We start from the raw sequence: 19,297 nt of genomic DNA on the forward strand, positions 1-19,297 counted from the left end.
TTTTCCCCTGAGAAATGTCATGCAATAACCTTTTTTTTCTTTCCCCACTCTCTGTGTCTGCTCCTTGCGAGTGGAATGATGTAGTCAGTCACGCTTGGATGACCTGTAGGTAATTTGCAGTCATCTCCTTTTTTCATATCCTTTTTCTTAGGCATGTGAGGGTAAGCCTGCTGGTAAGCTATTGTGTGAGATTGTAGAAGGCAGTTTGAGTGTACTTACATTGTGTTTGAACAAAGACATATGTATATAGGCAAATACGTATATAAGCAAACTTTGCTTATAGAGAACTGGGGAAAGCCAAGGAGTTGGCTGGCCATTTAATACCTTCATAAGCAGGAGCATACATGAACAAATAAATGTGGGTAAAACCAAAAAAAGGTTTAATGTCCATTAGAAGTATGGGGGTTGGACTATCATGGACTGTCTTCAAACAAAAGACAGTGGAATTAGTTCAAGCCAACCTGATGCTGTGTGCCTGCCGTATGGACACGACTCTTAGTTTGACCCTCTCATTTAAAAAAGAAAAAAAGGCACCAGAATTTAGGGGTTTTTCTCCATAGTGTCCAAAGATGAACACGAGCAAAATGAAACTCTTACATAGCAGTTATAAAAATGGAATTGTAAAGAAGCCACAAGAAAAGAAGCTCCGTGAGGAAAATGGGTTAGGGAGCTGACAGCCTCAGCTTAAAGTCATGGCAGGCCTCTCTGCAAGATGATTTATGCCCTCATTATGTGTGATGGTGAGCAGCTGGTAGCTCTATCACCACAGCTCCTAGAAAAGGCTTTGCCTGAGGTGAGGTGGATAGTGCTTTCAGATGTTCCCCTGGGTAGCAGGTATGCAGTGATAGTGCTCAGGTTTTGTTTATCTTTGTAATTGCTTGTTATCTGAAACAACTCGGGAAAGATCATGAAGAATTGTCAAAAAAGAAATCTTCAGGATGAGCCAAATCAAAGCATTTCTTGAAGAGAAACCATAAAGATATGTGCATTTGTGTATATGTGATTTATAATTTAACTATAAAGATGTAAAAATCACTGTAAAACATTTTTAAACAGTTTGGCAGTAGAATAATAATCAAAAGTCCCAGAAAGCTGTTATAAAACACATGCATTACAAAACTAATGTGAGAATACAGATACTAAGAAGACCTCATCTGACATACTGTGTACATCCAGGCTTAACTGAGAATTATGTGCAGTTGTGGATGTCTGAGTTGTGTACATTCAAAACCAAAATCTGTACATACATTGTATTTGCATCTTTCAAAAGGCATATTTGATGCCTCCTTCCATTTTGTTACTCTTCCCATAGATGTACATGAAAAATAAATGCTCGTTTTCAAATGTTGTAGCTATGGCATTTCGACACCAATGAGGTCACTTACATTTCTATGGGAGTTCGTTGAGCTTGCAGAAACTTGGGAATCTCTCTTTGGGAGTCACCTGGGTGAATGGATGTGTTTTAAAGGCAGGTTGTGTTGGCTGTTCTGGTCATAGTTCAAAGATGGGTTTTGGTAATACAGAGAAAAAAAAGAAACCCAAGCAGAATCTTTGTTTGTCTTGATCTGGGTATGTCCCTGCTGATACATACAACTCAGTATCAATATTGGTTCAGTTTAAGTTCGCTTACTGTGTGACACTTGCTTCTAAATTGAGTTTCGATACTTGGCTTTAATGCAGGTTGTAAATCTTTTCAGTTCCCCTTTTATACAGTAGTTGATGAAACATTTGCTGTAATGAGAATCTATCTTGTCCTTTCTGCTGAGATTTCTCGAGTTTTAAAATGTGGTATTCAAAATGGTTACACCTTTAGGTCCCACCGGGCCTCTCCAAAGAGTGGTTTATTCCTATGGTGGACACACTTCTTTAGGAGAACTGGCTAGTTTAATTCAACTGTTCAAGAGCATAACTGTGGGGAATCGAGATTTTTAACTTACAGCTGTTAGGTTTTTTAATTACGGGATGAGGTGGAAGGCCTCCTCTAATGCTGTGGTGCTAGGTAGGAAAGGAATAAGGTGTCTCAAATGGAGACATTTCATATGATTTAGTGTTACTGCTTTAGGAAAGTGTGCACCTTGTAGAAAGTCAACAATGCATTTATGAAAAATTAATAATCTTGCAGCTTCAGTTGTACTGATCAAGTTCTTTCATTAGCTAGGGGAAGGAGTTCTCAATACTGTCATCTGCTTGCAAGTTTTGTTTCCCCTCAGTATTTTAACCTTGCACAGCTAAGGACTGTTCTGTTGTATTCTGGGGAGTAAGAATGTTTATGAATTTGGGGTGAGGAGAGGCGTTATTTTTTCTACTAATAAATATGTTGGGGTTGGTCGTGGTTTTTTGTTTCGTTTGCTTGGTTGGGGTTTAAAATTCTATAGATGAGGAAAGCAGAAGCACCCATGTGCAACTTTTTTTCGTTGCACAATATTAATATGTTGAATCAGTAGGCCACCACAGAAGTTTGAAAACATCTGCCCTAGGCAAAGAGGCCAAAAGGAATTCAGGTTCTTTTGTTTGGGTATTATACTGTCTACTGTCTGTTTGGGTAGCATACTGTTACCACTCACTTTTCACCCTAAAGTCAGAGTTCTCCTTTTTATTGCAAGAGAGTACCATCTCATTGATACATTGAACTTTCTCCATTGAGAAGAGCTGAGGAGGACGTGCTTTGTGAGCACTGATTTGGGAAATGATGGAGATCTTTACCTGGTTTTTGCACTGTCAGATATGCAGCCTGGTAGGTGTATATTTCAGCAGTAATACACAGAGGTTGTAATAGTGCTGTGTTATGTGTTTTGAGTAATTTTAAGCACTGGCTGCCATGGTCTGTTTGCTCTCACTAGCTACTGATACTAGATAACCACCATAAGCCAGTTCAGGAGCCTAATCTGGCTGAAAATACATCTGTATGTGGAGTTTTCAGCTGTGTGGCTCCCAGACCAGCTCACTGGAGAACTGCACGGATGCCAATATATATAAAAAGCTTCTCTAATTCAGAAGTTAGCTGATGTTCTGCTCCAGCGGGGAGCTGACATATCTGAAGATTTGTGGAAATCGTCCCGTTTTTAGTGCAGTGCTATTTCATCTCTCTCCTAATATTTCTATTTCTTGGATAGAACAAGCTTGTGCTTGTAGCTGCAGCCAGAGACAGTAAAAATCCTTAATGAATTAGCAAAAGCACTCCTCAGAATTTGTTGCTGGTTTGGCCCTTTCACCCAGGGAGAGAATGAAATAAAAGGAAATGTATTTTTGTAACTGGTGTGCTTGACATGCAGTGCATATTGGAAGACATCTGGGCACATGAAGGCTGTTCCTAAAAAGGTTTAAGCTGAAAATCAGCTGAAAGCTGTATTTTAGCACAAAACACCTTACACTGAAGACAGGAACTTCTTTTTTAGACTACAAGATCTTATGCTAGGTTTTTGACAGGTTCAGTGCCAGTTCAGTTAAGAGTTTGGATTTGTGATTTATTATTCCAAACTGACCATAAGATGTGCCATGCTTTTCTTGTTTGCTTGGGGTTTTGATACTTCTGCTACAAGAAAACACTAGTAAACTACAAGAAATACACTAGTAAATAGTCTGTATTCCTGTAAAGATGCTTTGGTTTTTAGGGACAGGTTCAGATCAATCAATGTTATCTAGCAGGGTTAAGTTTTGTTTCTGTAGCAAATTATTCAGAAACTTGTTGCTTAATGGTTGCTTCTTAAAATTTAAGACCTCGTTATTAAATCTCACCTACTGCCTACAACTGTATTTAAAACCAAAAGCAAACTCTTCCTTGCAGTGTTTGTTTTTCTGTCTGTATCATGGGCCAAAAAAACTACTGCATGACCTGAGACTTCTTTGTGCGTTAAAATTTATGTGAGCTTATTAATGGAGGCCAACCACTAATAGTAAATTTATGCTGTATGTGTAGCACAACTGTTCATCTCCTCTGACAACATGACTATGAATAATTTATAGATGTAGTTATCCTGAAATTTGTAGGGGTCATTAGCATTTTAATGAAAAAGATACAGCTGTTGTACTAAATCTTCACTTTTTTTCCCTTCTCCCCCAGTTAAGCGTTTCGATCTGTGCTTTGGGAGCAGCTGACAGTGTGCGGTAATGTGCTGACTGGCACTATGGGCAGGCGGTACCCAGGGGCTCACTATCGGCCAAGCAGCTCATGTACGTATGCAATTGGTGTAATCTATTTGTGGCTTTATTACTTTTGAAGGCTGCTAAGTTTATAAATTTTGCAGTATTTGTAAAGAATGCTGACATATTCTAATCGATGCCAGCTCTCCTGTGTGTGTACCCAAATGGTAAGTATATTGATCTATGATTAAACTGCAGAGGTGTTTTCTAGAACTTTAAAAAGCAGCTTGTGGTATGAGTTGACCAAGTCTACTGCAGTGTGCTGTGTTCTGTGCTTTGTGTTCAAGGTCTTCATTTATTATAGGGTTCGAAAGTTTAGCTGCTATTTGTCTTCATTCCCATCCCAAGTTTTTAATACAAGATACCTTCAAGTTAACAAACTACTTAAGCTTATCCTAAAATGTCACTCTGCACTGTAGCTTTAATCGCTTATAACTGCAACTAACATCTCTAGTTCAAATTATTTATATGCTTGAGTTCAATATTATTCAAGGTTGGTTTTTTTTTTTCATTTGGAAATATAATCCATATATAGGATTATATTCCGTATCTCTTACTGAAGGTTGTCTTGTGTAAAAGTGCAGTGGCAACTCCTCAAATTTACCACTTGCACTTTCCGCTAACTAAGCAGACATACCTCATGCTGGTGCAGATGGCAGCCACCACACTGCAGTGGTTCCACCGTGCAGGCTGCGTGAAATGATCTGACATAGCCTTCCCTGGAGAGCTGTGTGGTAGAGCCCCAACTCCAGAAGGCTGCTGCCTTTCCATGTGCACTTCCTGTTGATCCCTCAGGCTGCTGAGGTGAAGCTGTGATGGGTTAACTTTTGTATTCACTCATCTTTCTGCTGTAGCAGAAGAACATGGTCCAGTGTGGCTTTTCTTGACATCAAAGCCAGTTTAATAATCTCTCATTTCTGTACCATTCCTTCTGTTCCTTGAAAGACTTCCTTAAAAGCCTTGATTACTTCAGGCATCCAGCTCCACACATATTTGTATTGCCTGATGCAAGTAGGAAACAGCAATGACAACTTACAGCTGTGGCAGGACAGGGACTTCCTGCCATCAGACATGAGGAACTGCATGGTGATGTCTTGTTTCAGATCTTGACTTTGTAAGATTTTCCCTAACCCTAAAGCTAAATTCTAGGAAGCAATAAGGCATGTTTACTCTCTGCTGAAGACTAGTCATAGATGTAATGAAGTTAAAATGTGTGTTAAAATGGTGCATTAGAACCAGCTTAGATACTTCTTTTCCAAAAAGTTTGTCTCTGATATTAACATTAGGATATTGTCTATATGAGAATGCAGGAAATAAATGGTTGTTACAGTTTTGACAGGTCTCTGGTGGTCAAGTGCTGGAGTACAGAATTGGACTGATCTGTTTGAACCACTTGATGTTAGATATAGACACTAGCATTCAAACGAGTCCTCTTGCTGTAGTATGGGGCATGATACCACATCTCATGCCTAGACTTGAAGCTCAGAGCTTTGAAATGATCTAATGTAGAGGTAGTTTATCAGAGAGAAAAATAATGGGCATTAAATTCTTACCAGAACAGCCTAGGTTGCTTTTCCTTTTGTCTAGTTGATCAGTTTCAGACAGCGAAGAAGTGGAATTGTTTGCCTGGGGGAACACTGGGGTTCCTAGCACCTGCCAGGGCCAAAGCTTGCGTTGGAATCAGTTGGCGCCAGAGCTCTGTCTTAGGGCTGAGGTATCAGAATACCCCATTCATGATTGGTTTATGCTTTTGTTAAGCCAAGAGTTCCCTTTCCTTAACCTGTCAGGGTTTCTAAGCCAGGAAACTTGCTTTATTTTTTGGTTTTGTTACTGTATGATTTGTGCAACTTCCCAGTGCCTAACGTCCGTGCTTTGGACATTCAACAATAGTGCTATTGAAATTGCCTAGTCTGTGGGAAATGCAGATCATAATGAAATTTCTGATAGCAGATTAGATCTCAGTGAAAGTGCTGGTAAAATACATCATTTTGCATTTCTTTTATTTGCATAAGTAATCACTAATTGCACCATCTCAGCTATTGTATTTCATGTTTACAGTTGTTACATACTTAATGTTGTACCATTAAGAGTGCAGCCTTAAATCCTAGTCCCTGATTGATTTTTATCTTCTGTACATACATATATACCTACATAAAATGTGAAGGGAAGAACTGGTTCTGTGTGGAAAATGGCAGTTGTATGGCTTCTTTGGTGGTGAGATATTTCATCCATTTATGACATTGACTCTTTTGTTGAAAGATTTCATAAATTTAACGAGTATAATAGTGCATGGTCTTAGGAGAATGCAGAATATTCAAGGAAACACGTAACAGTTTAAATAGAAAATAGATTATTTGTAAGCCCAGAGCTAGGAAATCTCCTTGAAATACAGGTGCTAAAGATAAAAGAAATAGCAAGGTGTTTAAAATGTAAAACTGAAAGCTGTGAATTTAATAGGTGCCTGCTAGTTTAGACTTTTTAGAAGTGTAAGTAAAACGGGAGCGATTTCTCATGGTTCCTGACAGTAAGCAAAGAAGCGTATCCCTGGCTCTGTCTAGCTTGTCCTGACTCGTGTGCATTTTGTTTATTGGGGTTCTTTGCTGTGCTTTTCTTCTGAGACTACCGACTGAGACTGTACAGTTTCCAGCTATCGAGAGCCAGCTTTTGTAAACAAACTTCTCTCATGAATTTCTCCTGAGCTTCGTATATATTTTTCTAATGTTTGCTCGTACAACCCACTTTGTGTTGGCTGCAGCAGCTCTCCTGAAAACAGCACTGAAAACCAGTTAGTATTGTTGAGGTAGCTTCAAATTTTCTTTCATACTGAAGTGTTTTTTTCTGTGTACAGAGTAAAAGGGTTTTGTATTTCTGGAAAAAGCTTTTTAAAGGGTTGTCCATGCACATCCTGTCCCCAGCATAACAATTTATTTTCATTACTTGTAGTGTTTTGCACGATACTGAAATCTAAGCGACGTGTTTCAGAGAAAGTGGAATTCGTTCCAGTGCCATTCTGCTGGCATTAAATGCTCATGAAGGATTTAAAACACCAACAATGATGAACTGCGCAGTTTTGTGAGAGTGCTTAAAAAAACCAAACAAACCAGCAAACCTCTTTTTCAGAAGACACCAGAAGTGAGGAAATGCAGGAATTTGTGGGTGGTGGTGGTCAGCACTTGCTGACCTTTGGAGTGTGCCAGGGTGGAGGCGCAGTTCCTGCAATGGCACGTCAGCATTCACCTTGCGCCAGGAACTTTGCCACCAGCTCTCATTGCCCATGGAAGACATTGCCATGTCTCCCACCCTTAAGTCATCCTCTTGGTTTGTGGCAGGCAGAGGTGGACTTTTATTTCTTATTTGAACTATTAGTCATTTCGTACTTAAAAACAACTTGAACTACAGCTCATGTGGAATGATTTATCGATACAGTTCTGCCCATGTAGTTATTAGAGCTGCCTAGAGTTTTATTTCAGAAGCTTCTGATGGAGGGTGATATTCTTCCCCTCTCCCCCTCCTCCCCAGGCAAACCTCTTTTGGGAAATACCATTTTGTTGAAATGTTTATAAATCAAGGACGAGGGTGAAAGGGAATATCCCTTCTGGGAAGGCACTCCCCTGGACTGCAGAAGGAAGAGGTTTGAGTCTCACTTCTTCCTGATCATCTCCCATGCCAGAGCGTCTCTTATAAATAATTAAATATACTTAAGGGCATAGAGAACAGGGTTGATTTTATAAACTCGGGGTTTGATTTCTTTCCTGGAACACTCAAATTCTTGCTCTGCCTTTGTCTCTTCAGCTTCCCAAGGAGTGCCAAGCTGCTGCCTTACTTGCACTGGGGCTATCCCTTGCTGGTGGTCTTGCAAGGGACTGTTACTTAGTGAAACTGCTGGAAAGTCTTTGCCACAGTAAAACAAGGAAACAGATGCGAGAATGGTAACATTATAAGTAACAACAAACCACTGAAAAAAACCCCAAACCCAAACTTAGAATCACAGAATCAACTAGGTTGGAAAAGACGTTTAAGATCATGAAGTCCGACCTCTAGTCCAGCTTCTAGTTTTGCAGTCAGTGCCAGTAAGTACATTGCGAACGTTAGCCCAAGATCAGTTGGTGTGACAACAAGCCTGTAGGTTTGATTCGGAACCACTTCCAGAGTAACATGAAACTCATTCAGAAAGGCACTCTGACCCTCAAGGAGGAGTGTGTCCACTGTGCAGCTCCTGGCAGAAGCACAGAAGCATCCCAGTAAAACATCTGCAAAATCCTGCCCTAAATCTTGCCTTTTCTATCCAGGGAAAGATATCTTGGTGTAAATGAGACTCAAGCTTTAGCACTGCTCAAATAGTGTAAAGTTGCTGAAAAGCTGCACCTTATCATTGAAGAGGAATATAGATGATTCATGGAGTGAAAATTACAGAAGCACCCAATGACACATACATTGCTCTCTCTGTTAAAGCCTATCTTGTTTAGGTTTCTGCCTTTCCTGGGAAGCTGCGTGGAGACTTGCACAACAACTTCACTGAGGTCTCTTGGGTGATCTTGGTGAAGCCCCGAAACCTGTGCTAGTTTCCACAGATACGAGCTGATTCAGAACCTGCATACAAAAACCTTTTTTTAAGAACTGTGTATTATTCTGAGTACATATTGTCACTTCCGGTTTTATTTCTCAGCATAATTAAATAGTACCCCTATCCCAGGTCCGTTCCTTCCTCGCAGTGAAACAGTGAAAGAGACAGAGTGGTCTGAAGCTGAAGGTTTCCTGGTAATTCTGCTTGGGGTTGTGCATATTCGTGGAGAACCACCACGGAACCAGATTTGTATTGTGTTTGTCCCCTTTCAGAGGAGCCCCAGTTCCTTTGCTGTTGAAGTGCCTTGAGAAGATCTATGAGTTTGTAGACAAGAAACAGGAGTAGAGGATTTTGGCTACTGCATCAAGAACTCAAGACTCCCTGTTGCAATTCAAGCCAGTAGTACTAGTAGCTGGTTCTTTTCCACTTGTTCAATGTCTTCTACAGCCAAGTTTGCTGTTTGTTGAAACTGAGCCCACTTTTAGCCACACTTCAGTTGTAATTAATATAAATGCCAATCACTGCAGTTGCTTTTTTATGTTCTCCTTCCACTTCATTATGGATTGATCTGTTTAGTTTATGGGGACCATAAAGCAAATACGATAGTTTGATTTTATTTATGAGCATGTGGTTTTGTTTTATATATGACCACTCTGGGTAGAAGTTTCTCAACAGCATTCTCAAGGAGCTCTGCTTGCTACAGCAGGCCAAGTAGAAGTTATTCCTGCATTCTAGTACCATAATTATACTGGGAGAGCTACTTAAAGGGTATGGTCATTTTAGTAATCTCTCAGCATTTTGTCGTCTGAAGCACTACTGCAACAGTTAGTTTTAAATTGTTTTATGTTTTGAAGTATTTCTGGTTTGTCCCATTGAAGTTTGGTTGAAGACGGTCTGTAGGTTTGCAGGCAGCCTTCAGCCTTGCTGTCATGTGGCTGTGTAATAAACCTTATTTTAGTTCAGTTTTAATTGAAAAACAGTTTAGAAGTGTGGAGACCCTTTCTGTGCTCTGAAGTACATCCTATTCCATTACTGGGAGCAAGGGATATGAAGATAGGACATGTGAGTCCAACTTTAAGGCAATTTTAGCAGGTGTAGTTAAAGTGCACGTATAATAATCTTACCTACATGAGATACAGAGTATTTTTAATGAATGTGGGACAGAAGCAATCTTGTCAATGTGCACAGTCTTCATCTCCTCTCCTCGAGAGACCCGATAGTCTCATTCTACAAAATCTAATGCTCTGCTCTGTAACTTTCTAGTACTCTTACTTTTTGTTGGTGACATGCACTGTGGGATTGAGCGCGCCCTCAGCAAGTTTGCTGATGACACCGAGCTGTGTGGTTCGGTTGATACGCAGGAGGGAAGGAATGCCATCCAGAGGGGCCTTGACACATTTGAGAGGTGGGCCAGTGCCAACCTCATTAAGGTTAACCGAGCCAAGTGCAGGGTCCTGCATCTATATCAGGGTAATCCCAGGCACAGCTACAGGCTGGACAGAGAAGAGATTCAGAGCAGCCCTGAGGAGAAGCACTTGGGGGTGTTGATCAATGAGAAACTGAACATGAGCCGGCTTCAGTGTGCACTCGCAGCCCAGAAAGCCAACCGTATCCTGAGCTGCATTTAAAGGAGTGTGACCAGCAGGTCAAAGGAGGTGATCCTCTACTCTCCTGACAGATCTCAGCCTACTCTTGGCAATTTGAAAATGTTTGCAAACACAAATTGAAATTGGAGGTTTTCATTATCTATATTGAGACTTCTGATATACACAATTTTATTTCTTTTCATATAGTAGAGAGTCTACTGAAAGACTATTTCCTATTTATTTAATTTTCAGGTGTTCATCTCTAGATCCTAATTTGACACTGAGTACAGTCTTAGAGTAACAAGAAAAATACTTTCATGTACCATGCTCTTTCAAATGTGTTTTAAGATCTCAGCTTTGAGGCAGTGATAATCATGGAATCATAGAATGGTCTGGGGTAGAAGGGACCTTAAAGATCATCTAGTTCCCACCCCCCTGACATGGGCAGGGAAACTTTCCACTAGACCAGGTTGCTCAAAGCTCTGTCCAGTCTGGCCTTGAACATGTCCAAAGATGGGGCAGCCACAACTTCACTGGGCAACCTGTGCCAGGGCTTCACCACCCTCACAGTGCAGAATTGCCTCCCAATATCTAATCTAAATCTCCCCTCTTCCAGTTTAAAACCATTACCTTTGTCCTGTCACTACATATGCTTGTAAAAAGCGCCTCTCCAGATTTCCTGTCACCTCTTTTAGGTACTGGAAGGCTGCTTTAAGGTTTCACCTGAGCATTCTCTTCTTCCAGGCTGAACATTGCCAACTCTCTCAGCCTTTCCTCATAGAAGGGGTGTTCAGCCCTCTTGAGCATCTTCATAGCCTCCTCTGGACTCACTCAAGCAGGTCCATGTCTCTCTGTGTTGGAGCCCTCAGAACTGCACATAGTACTCCAAGTGGGGTCTCACAAGAACAAAATACAGGGGGAGAATTACCTCCCTCGACCTGCTGGTCACACTTTCAATGCAGCCCAGCGTACAGTTGGCTTTCTGGGCTATGAGTGCACGTTGCTGGATCATGTCGAGCTGTGTTGTCCCTCCATCAGATATTCGGGCAGTTGAAGCCCCCAGGTACCTCAAAACTGTTGCTACCACTCTAGGTAATTTGAGGGTAAAAAGATTTCTGAATAATTTTGATAAGAGCTTAATGTGTTAATAGCCGTAACTTTCTCCGATGTAATTCAGAGGGCAGGTGAAATCATGCTGGCAGGCCATCAGAAGTTTGTTGAAATACGTTAGTTTAAAAAGAGAAGCTGAGATGTCTGCATTATGTGCATGCTGTTGATTGCTCTTAGGGAAGCAGATTGTGCTCAGGACTATGCAGTGTTGTTTCTAGGCTTTGCAGGGATAGTGGAGTTTTTGCAAGCTGCAGATAGCAGGGCCACAGACAAGATGTGGGGGAGGTGGTTAATGATAATATTTTCTATTTTTTTTTCTTTTTGTCCAGCACAGCATCTGTGCTGCAGCTTAACTCATCCCTTGCGTCTGACGGGGGCTCAGTTAGCATTTTTGCTCTTTCTGTTAATAATGCTGTGACATATGCTTAATCTCTTCCCTGCTTTCTCTTCCTGTGTCTCCTCGTCAAAGAGTGTGGTATTGGGCTGGTGCCATTATGAACAGCTGGAAGACTGGTACTGGACCATACAGGTTTCCTTAACCCTGTTAAGGAATCGATTATACTTTAAATTGTTCTTGCTTCCTGATTTAGGAGCTGCCAAATGATCTATGTTAAATTTATGTGGGGCTGAAAAATCGCTGGTCTAAACCAAGCTAAATCAGTCTAAGTCATGTGCCAGATCCGTGGCTGTTGATTCCTTTCTGTTACTCCATTAAGCCTATGGGTAGGCTGCCTGTGTTGCAGAGTATTTTGGTTACCTCTTTTTTTTTTTTATCCCTGAAAAAGCTTATCCTAGCTGTATTTTTCATATGGTTTCATCCTGCTTTGGTTTGGGTAATTCTGATCAGCTCTAATTACACGTTGTTTACCTTCAGACTTGGTAAGAGTTATTTTTGCCTCCAAAAATAACTTGAGGCTGAAGTTGCAGGATATGGGAGACCAAGCCCTTCTTGCTTTATCAGTCATCTCAGTTGCAGAAATTGAAGTTACAGTTTCTAAGCTTGTATCTCTGTAAGAGAGAGAATGAGGTTTATGCTTGTGCCCCATGTTAGCACGGGCATTTAAAATAGAGTTGTTTGTAAATAACAAGTATGTCTGAGGTGTGATCTTTATTGTAGAGATTGAATAATTTGTACATCAATTAAAAAAAAAAAGAAAGTTAAGACTCAGAAGCTTAATTTACGCAACAGAATTAGAAAAAATGCCTGAGGTTTACTTAGCAAATGTTGCTGTGAATGTATAGATCCGATGACAGAAGGTCTTATTATCTGTGCTTGCAAGTAGCCAATAGATAAAACACACTCCATCTTCTTGCTGTGACAACACTGGTTTTGCCTGCCAGACTGTTCCATTCTACACAGGGGGAGAAATCTAATTAATGGGGAGAAAATTGAATTTGGAAAAGACTTAGTATGCCCTCTCATTTGTTCCCTTAGTAAATGCAGGATTAGTGCTGACTGCATGTCATGGTTGTGCCTTACATAAATGAAAGAATTGCTCTCTATTTCTCCAAGTGATCACTCGATTTAAAAATACACGAGTAGCGTGAGATGACCCAGGTCATCTGCAATACAGAGTTTCAGTCAGATAGTCAAATACACACTGATTATTTAGATATATCTGTCTTAATAAAATTGTAAATGAGCAAAGGTTTTAGTCTGTTTCTTTCTGTACTTTTTATTGGTTTTCTTTTTCTTTTGTAGCTGTTACAATCTGATTCTGAGAGGCATCTTGTCTCTGACTTTTTTGCTGGATGAGGAATTTGGCTTTGTGGGAAGGGGGGAGGGTAAAAATGGCAAATGTGAAAGCGTGCTCCACTTGTGTGCTAGAATTCATCACAGGATCTAAAGTTGTTTTTTCCTTAATATTATTTAAAGACAGATCAGCATTATGGATTTCCATTAATAAAAGCATCACTAGAACAGAGACAGCACTGCTGCCAGGCTGTTGCAGTCAGTTGGCAGCATGATTAGCTCTAAAAGGAAAAAAAATGTTGTTGTAGCAGCAGGGGCTGGCAGAGGGTGCCTTTTGAGAAGGCAGGACAGAAAGCTGGTTACTGGACAGTGATTTCAGTAGGACTATGGGAAGCGGGAATAGGTGGACATAGGAGAACCTGCCTTTAGCAAGCAGATCGAAGTGATGGTTTTGTCATGATGGGAGGACAGAACCAGGGTGGAGCAGACAGGGCAGCAGTGATTCCCTGCTTGGTCAGGGTGCTTAGAGTAGATGATCTTGACAGGTCCTTTCTGTCTTCGACACCTCTGAGGTTTGTATAGAGGAGTCTGCAGATGGATTTGAGAGCACATGTGCAAGCTGCTTGCAGCCCTGTTTCTTTCCTGCTCTTGAATTCCCAAAATGGCTTTGCCCACTGTCCGAATTTGCTTTCCTGGCTTTCCTAAGCTTTCTTTTTCCAGTTTCCAGGCTCAGTCCAGCACAGATGTTAATGCTGGAGGGAGCAGCAGAAAGAAAACCACTGGCTGTAGGAACATCATCACTTGCTCTGGTCTACAACAGCACCTTATTCAAGTGTTTTCCTTCCCTTTTCCTTCTGAAAGTGTTTATCATCCTCTGGAATTTGTTTATATACATAGGGAAGAAGGAGTACAATGACACTTGACACTAAGAAAGTTTCTAGTCTTGATTGAGCTTTCAGCTGCATTAATGTTAATCTAGATTTTATTAGGATGCTTTTGGCTGGCATTTTGTGTAACTATTACCATTTAGCTGGTCTTAGTCAAAAAAATGAATGCAGATATAAGAACATAGTGTGTTAGTGTATTTAATTAAGAATTAATGTTTTAGCATTGGAATTCCTCCTTTGAAGTGGAGGGAGTTAGCTAGTGTTGAGTTGCAGTCCTTGTGTAACGGAGGTGTTCTCTCTAGCTCAGATCTCTCTAGATTTGACTACAGCCAAAGTGTACAGGTCCCCATAGCATGAGCTTGTCATTAAATGTTCTGTACTCAACAGATTAAAGGAAATCTGCTTTATGAAAAGGTTTGTATTATTTCTTTCCTATGTTTCCTAATCATAATGGCAGAAAGAGTTGTAAGTGCATAGAAATGCCTTGTCTCCCAGTGTATTCACATCCAAACCAGAGACTTAACGCAAAATGGTTTCCTTGAGAGAAGATGGCGAGGAAGGAGTCCTGTACAAGAGCTTGCTGCTAGCTTGCTTTTTATGATTTCCTTCTGTGGGATCAACGCTGCAGCCTGTGCTTCCTGGTTTCACATGCTGGATCTCATCCTGCAGACTTTCATGTGAACATGCCTGACTGCTCTGTTTCTTTTTACCAATGCTGCTGTAGTTTCCCAGGAAAGCTGTAGCTGAGTCATGGGGGAAACCCAACGTTTTCTAATGTCATGAAGTTTTTACTAGAATATGTTGATTAAAACTGGAGAATATTGTTGAACTTGTGGTCCTCAAGCGTACATTAAAAAAAGTCATAATTTTTAATTGCTGTAAACTAGCCTCTCCCATATTTTAATCACTGTCAAATATCACTGAAAGCTCAAAAGATCCTCACTGTTATGTTCCAGGGTTTGTTTAGAATGCTTAACGTGTCTCAGGAACTTCTGAAATGTGGTAGTTTTATTTTGTGTTTTCCTTTGGTTTTAATTCTTAAATGATCCCTCTTTTCAGATTTCAAATTATAATCTATTTCCTGATGCATTGCTGACGCCCCGTGAGCCATGTCAGAAGTACTTCCAGGTCAGATGCCCTTTAAAAGATTCTGCTATGCAAATATGTGAAACTTTTCTCTTCTTTTCCTCCTTCCCAGGCCCATATTTCACTTTCATTTTGCACTTACCCATGAAAGAGCAAGCACTGTTTTCTTTTTAACAGTGTTTTTTGAATAGATTGTGTTCAACTTTTAACAAAGTATTCCTATAGACAATACAATGCAGAAATGTCTTATTAGAGGTAAAGACAACTCGATCATGCACTGTTTTCTGTTTGCAATGGCATTTTCTCTCTCCTCTTTCCACCTCTGTAAGGTTTATGACAAGATTGAAAAACCTCAATAAAAACCATTCAGGTAATAGTGTTATTTGTATTATTATGATGCTTAGAAAATTTAGATTACTTTGCGTTAAACACATTATAGTGGTAAAAGTATATTAATCTATATCTGTAGGCATGTATCTAAATGGTAGAAGTATGCAGCTGAGACAATATTTGTTTTTATAAGTAAGCAAGTAAACACATTAATGAATTGCTATGACAGATCTTCTACCTACTTAAGTGCTGTCTTTAAGCACCAACATTTTAATATTGTTCCCAGTAATCATAACATTCTAATTATTCTTAGTTTTTCACCAGTCCAGTATTTTTTATTATAATACCCTATTTTTACTCACTCACAACTTACCACTCTTCATCTGCTTTAGCTGAGATACACATACCAGCTCAGTGATTCCTGGTCTGCTTGTCCATTTGTGTTTGCTTTTCAATAGAAAGCAGTTGAAGGAAGGGTGCCCTGTGCCAGTATTGTTGTCTTTGCTGGTGGCCAGGAAGCATGAGGAACTTCCCGAGGTGGGGGGACAGGGTCTGCCTGCGTCGAGGTCCCTGGAACCCCTGGCACAGGGTATTGGTTGGCTGGTGAGGGGCACCGCACCAACCTGTGTTAGGGCCCCTGGGGTGAGGGAGGCAGGGATGCTGGGAGAGACAAAATAGAAGTTAGGGGAGGTCGGTGGCTGGGATTTCGGTCTTGAAATTACAGGCTCAGGAAGAAGTTACATTTCCTTGAAGTTTTCAATTATAAAGTTGGAATGTGCTTCCCCTGGGAAAAGTGACATGTTTTGTGTATCACAGTGTCCTCTATGAAGGAGGAGGGACAGGCTGTTGCTCTTCTTCCCTGTGCTGTTCTACTGTGCAATCTAGATTTTCTTCAGTGCATTTAAGCATTTTGTTGCATTCAAATTTTTGCAAAATTTGCATTCAGATGTTTTCCAGCAGTTCAGTTAGTCCTGCTCTGGTAGCAACTTCTGCTCCTCAGGTGCAAGTCCTGCCCTTTCGCATCTGTATTTCTTCTTCTCTTTTTGCCTCTTTTGTTGCTTTTCTTTATATCTGCTTCCAAGAATGGAGGGAAGCTGGCTGCGTACGTCCCAGATCCCGGCTATGAGTGCAGGGTGATGGCTAGTGAGCAGGCGTCTGTCTCTTGATAGAAGTCTGCTCTGCTCTGTGCACAACTTGTCATACTTTTTGCATGTTCATTGATCATTTTTTGGATGGGGCTTGGAGCAACCTGGTCTAATAGAAGGTGTCCCTTCCCATGGTGGGGGGTTGGAACTGGATATCTTTCAGGTCCCTTCCAACCCTAACCATTCTATGATCCTATGATCAGTGGATCATTTGAAATGAGGCCAGGAGGGTGATGGTGTCTAGTGAAAGGTTCATTTTGACACTTTCCTGCTTACGATCATACACCAAACCAACTTAGAGCCCAGCTTGCAAACACTGCCTGGGTCACAAAGACTTCTGTAGCTTTGGCTCAGTCCCGGATCAGTGCCAATGTTCTTCATAAATCAGTGGGGGAGCTTTTCGAGCAGATTAATAAAACATAATACATTTTTTCAATTTTTCTATGTGCTTATTCTTACAAGATTTTTTGATAAACCAAATGCAAACAGCAGGATCCTGATTGAAGATAATCTGGCAGGCAGATACTTAAGCTTTATCTAGGAAGATTATTTTTCTAAGAAATATTTTTAGTGGTAAAAATAGTGACAAACATTGCATGAAGCAGCTCACTTGTAACAAAGGAAAAGAATAAATTTCAGTCTTGTTCCAGATTGTGGCAGTTTTATTTATTGATGGAAACCAGAAATGCTTGTTTTAATTTGCTGAAGCATAAAATATAATCTAGTGAAATCCATAGATACTGCCTGATTCAATAGATTCTGAAGGTCAGGTAGTGGGTCAAAATTATCCTGCCCTAATGTTTGGTTTTTTTAACATAACTTCCAGACTTCTAATGGATTTCAAAAAACATAAAGCAGCCACTCCATAAACACAGCCCATTTCATGGTTTTCATTAAAACATGTGCTTTGGTAACATCGTGTAGGATCAAGTGTGACCTTGCTTTCATTAGACTTGGTTAGATTTAGGCTAGTTGCAGACAGCAACGTGTGTTGTTGTCTTATGTGAAGGTTATGCGATAGTTGGGTTTTGTAAGTCTTTTGTGGCTAGAGCTGAAATTGTTTCTAGGACGTTTGTGGCTGTTACCTAAGCTGATGGCTTTTTCATGGTGTGCATGGGGTGACCTGTCTTCCAAAGAATTTGCAGTTGGTCTAGACCTGACTGACTGGGGCTTGAGAAAATGGCAGACATGAACATTTGTAAAGTCTACTTTAAATTCTGTTTTGAGCAAGTTTTAGAAGTTGTTCTCGGTGGGTGATTCAGGGAGCAAAGAGTGTAGCTGCTCTGCTTGGTTTTAAATGAACCAGAGTGATGGTTGGAAGTGTGCAGCTTTGACAGCACATCAAAGAGGAGGGAACACTAGCAACTGTGTGCGTTTAGGTAACATTGTGGAGTGCTCCTTTTCATGCTGTGTTTATGTACATGCTCTTTTAAAACCCACATATTTAATCTCTTGTAAATCTGTACAGCCATCAGTTCTGTCATATATCAAATACCCAAGGATGCAGCACTACTCAGCTGGAATGATCTGTCATCGGCTAGCTCAAATTACAGCTTTTCATTCCTGGGTAAGCCCCAGACATGTTCCTATATGCAGTCAGTGATACCTGAGAATTAGGAACAACAGCAAGGGTGTTTCCTGATGTGGCAGATGGGAGTGATTTATTAATTGGCCTCTAATATGGTTGCTAGGTGTCAAACAACAGTGGCTATTACAGTATGTAAATTGAGGTGTTCATGGACTTGTGCAGATTAGCAAGAGCCAGAAGTAGACAGCACAGGAACAAATTACAGTTAAAAAAAAAGTATATATTGTCTGATTGTTTTTCATAGCCTAAAAATCTGTTCCCTCAATAAACTTAATACTTTTTCAAAATGTGAGCTGCACCCCTGTCTAACAAAATTCAAAAACTTGCCTACAAATAGATAAATGAATGGTTTTATTTAATGGTGGAATACATGTACTGTGCCCTAGGATGTATGCTTTGTCCTTAAGCTTGAACTTTGTGAGCTGTAGTAATAGTAACCCATCTTCATCACTGGAGTAGCCCTTTCTTTAAAGCTGATTAAATTAGAGCAGGATGTTTTGCCAGGGGATTCCTCCCCCTCCAGAAATGAAATGCACCTTTTTGCAATAATCTACTATTTGCATCGCTTACCTTCTGACTTTCTACTTCCCACCTCAAAATAAAAAAACACAGGGAAGGGGAGAGAAAGACAAAGAGCAGAGAAAATGCAGGTGTTTAGGGACAACAGCTGACTGGCCAGCCAGGCTTAACATTAATGGTACTTGAGTTCCACACTCACTGAAAAAGGAGCAGCATCTGCCTGTGTCTCTTAGAAATTTCTTACATTTTCTGCTTCCTAGTGTTTAGCACTTGAGGAGTTCTTCCCCTCGTCATCATAGGTAGATATGAAATACTAGAATGAAATTATGATAAGGATGACTTCTGGACTCTCAGACATTTGCAAAGGGCACCTCTCCTGTCCCCAGGCCTGCTTGAAAGAGAGACATGGAAAAACTGCCCTGAAACTGCCTTGTATAGTGTCAAGCTTCCTGGTTATTCTCAGTGTCATGGTCCTGATGACCTTTTTCTTTTTTCTTTTTTTTTTCCTTTTCTTTTTTCTTTTTTTTTCTTCCCCCCCCCCCCCCCCCCATTCCCTTATTTAATAAGTTCAGCTTTTGTCTGTTCTCTTACCCACTTAGGTTGTTGTAATTTTCCTACTGTAAACCAATTATGTAAAGTGCTGCATCCC

At 40.5% G+C, this 19,297-nt stretch overlaps 1 protein-coding gene across 16 annotated transcripts in view; it reads left to right on the plus strand.

The window, feature by feature from the left end:
- The window catches only part of APBB2 (amyloid beta precursor protein binding family B member 2), a 196,075-nt gene that overhangs the window by 77,920 nt on the left and 98,858 nt on the right, over window positions 1-19,297 (plus strand). For 10 of the 16 annotated variants that reach the window (XM_065698327.1, XM_065698349.1, XM_065698311.1 and 7 more), the window contains one exon: window positions 4,061-4,170. The exons of 1 other annotated variant lie outside the window; for it this stretch is intronic. In XM_065698327.1, coding sequence (XP_065554399.1) covers window positions 4,125-4,170 — 46 coding nt within the window. In that variant the 5' untranslated portion in view covers window positions 4,061-4,124. Of the gene's footprint in view, window positions 1-4,060; window positions 4,171-15,039; window positions 15,109-19,297 lie in introns of those variants that run through there. 5 more of the 16 variants (XM_065698385.1, XM_065698393.1, XM_065698426.1 and 2 more) reach the window with 1 other exon arrangement.

This window comes from Lathamus discolor, chromosome 1, assembly GCF_037157495.1.
Source record: "Lathamus discolor isolate bLatDis1 chromosome 1, bLatDis1.hap1, whole genome shotgun sequence".
NCBI classification, from domain to species: domain Eukaryota; kingdom Metazoa; phylum Chordata; class Aves; order Psittaciformes; family Psittacidae; genus Lathamus; species Lathamus discolor.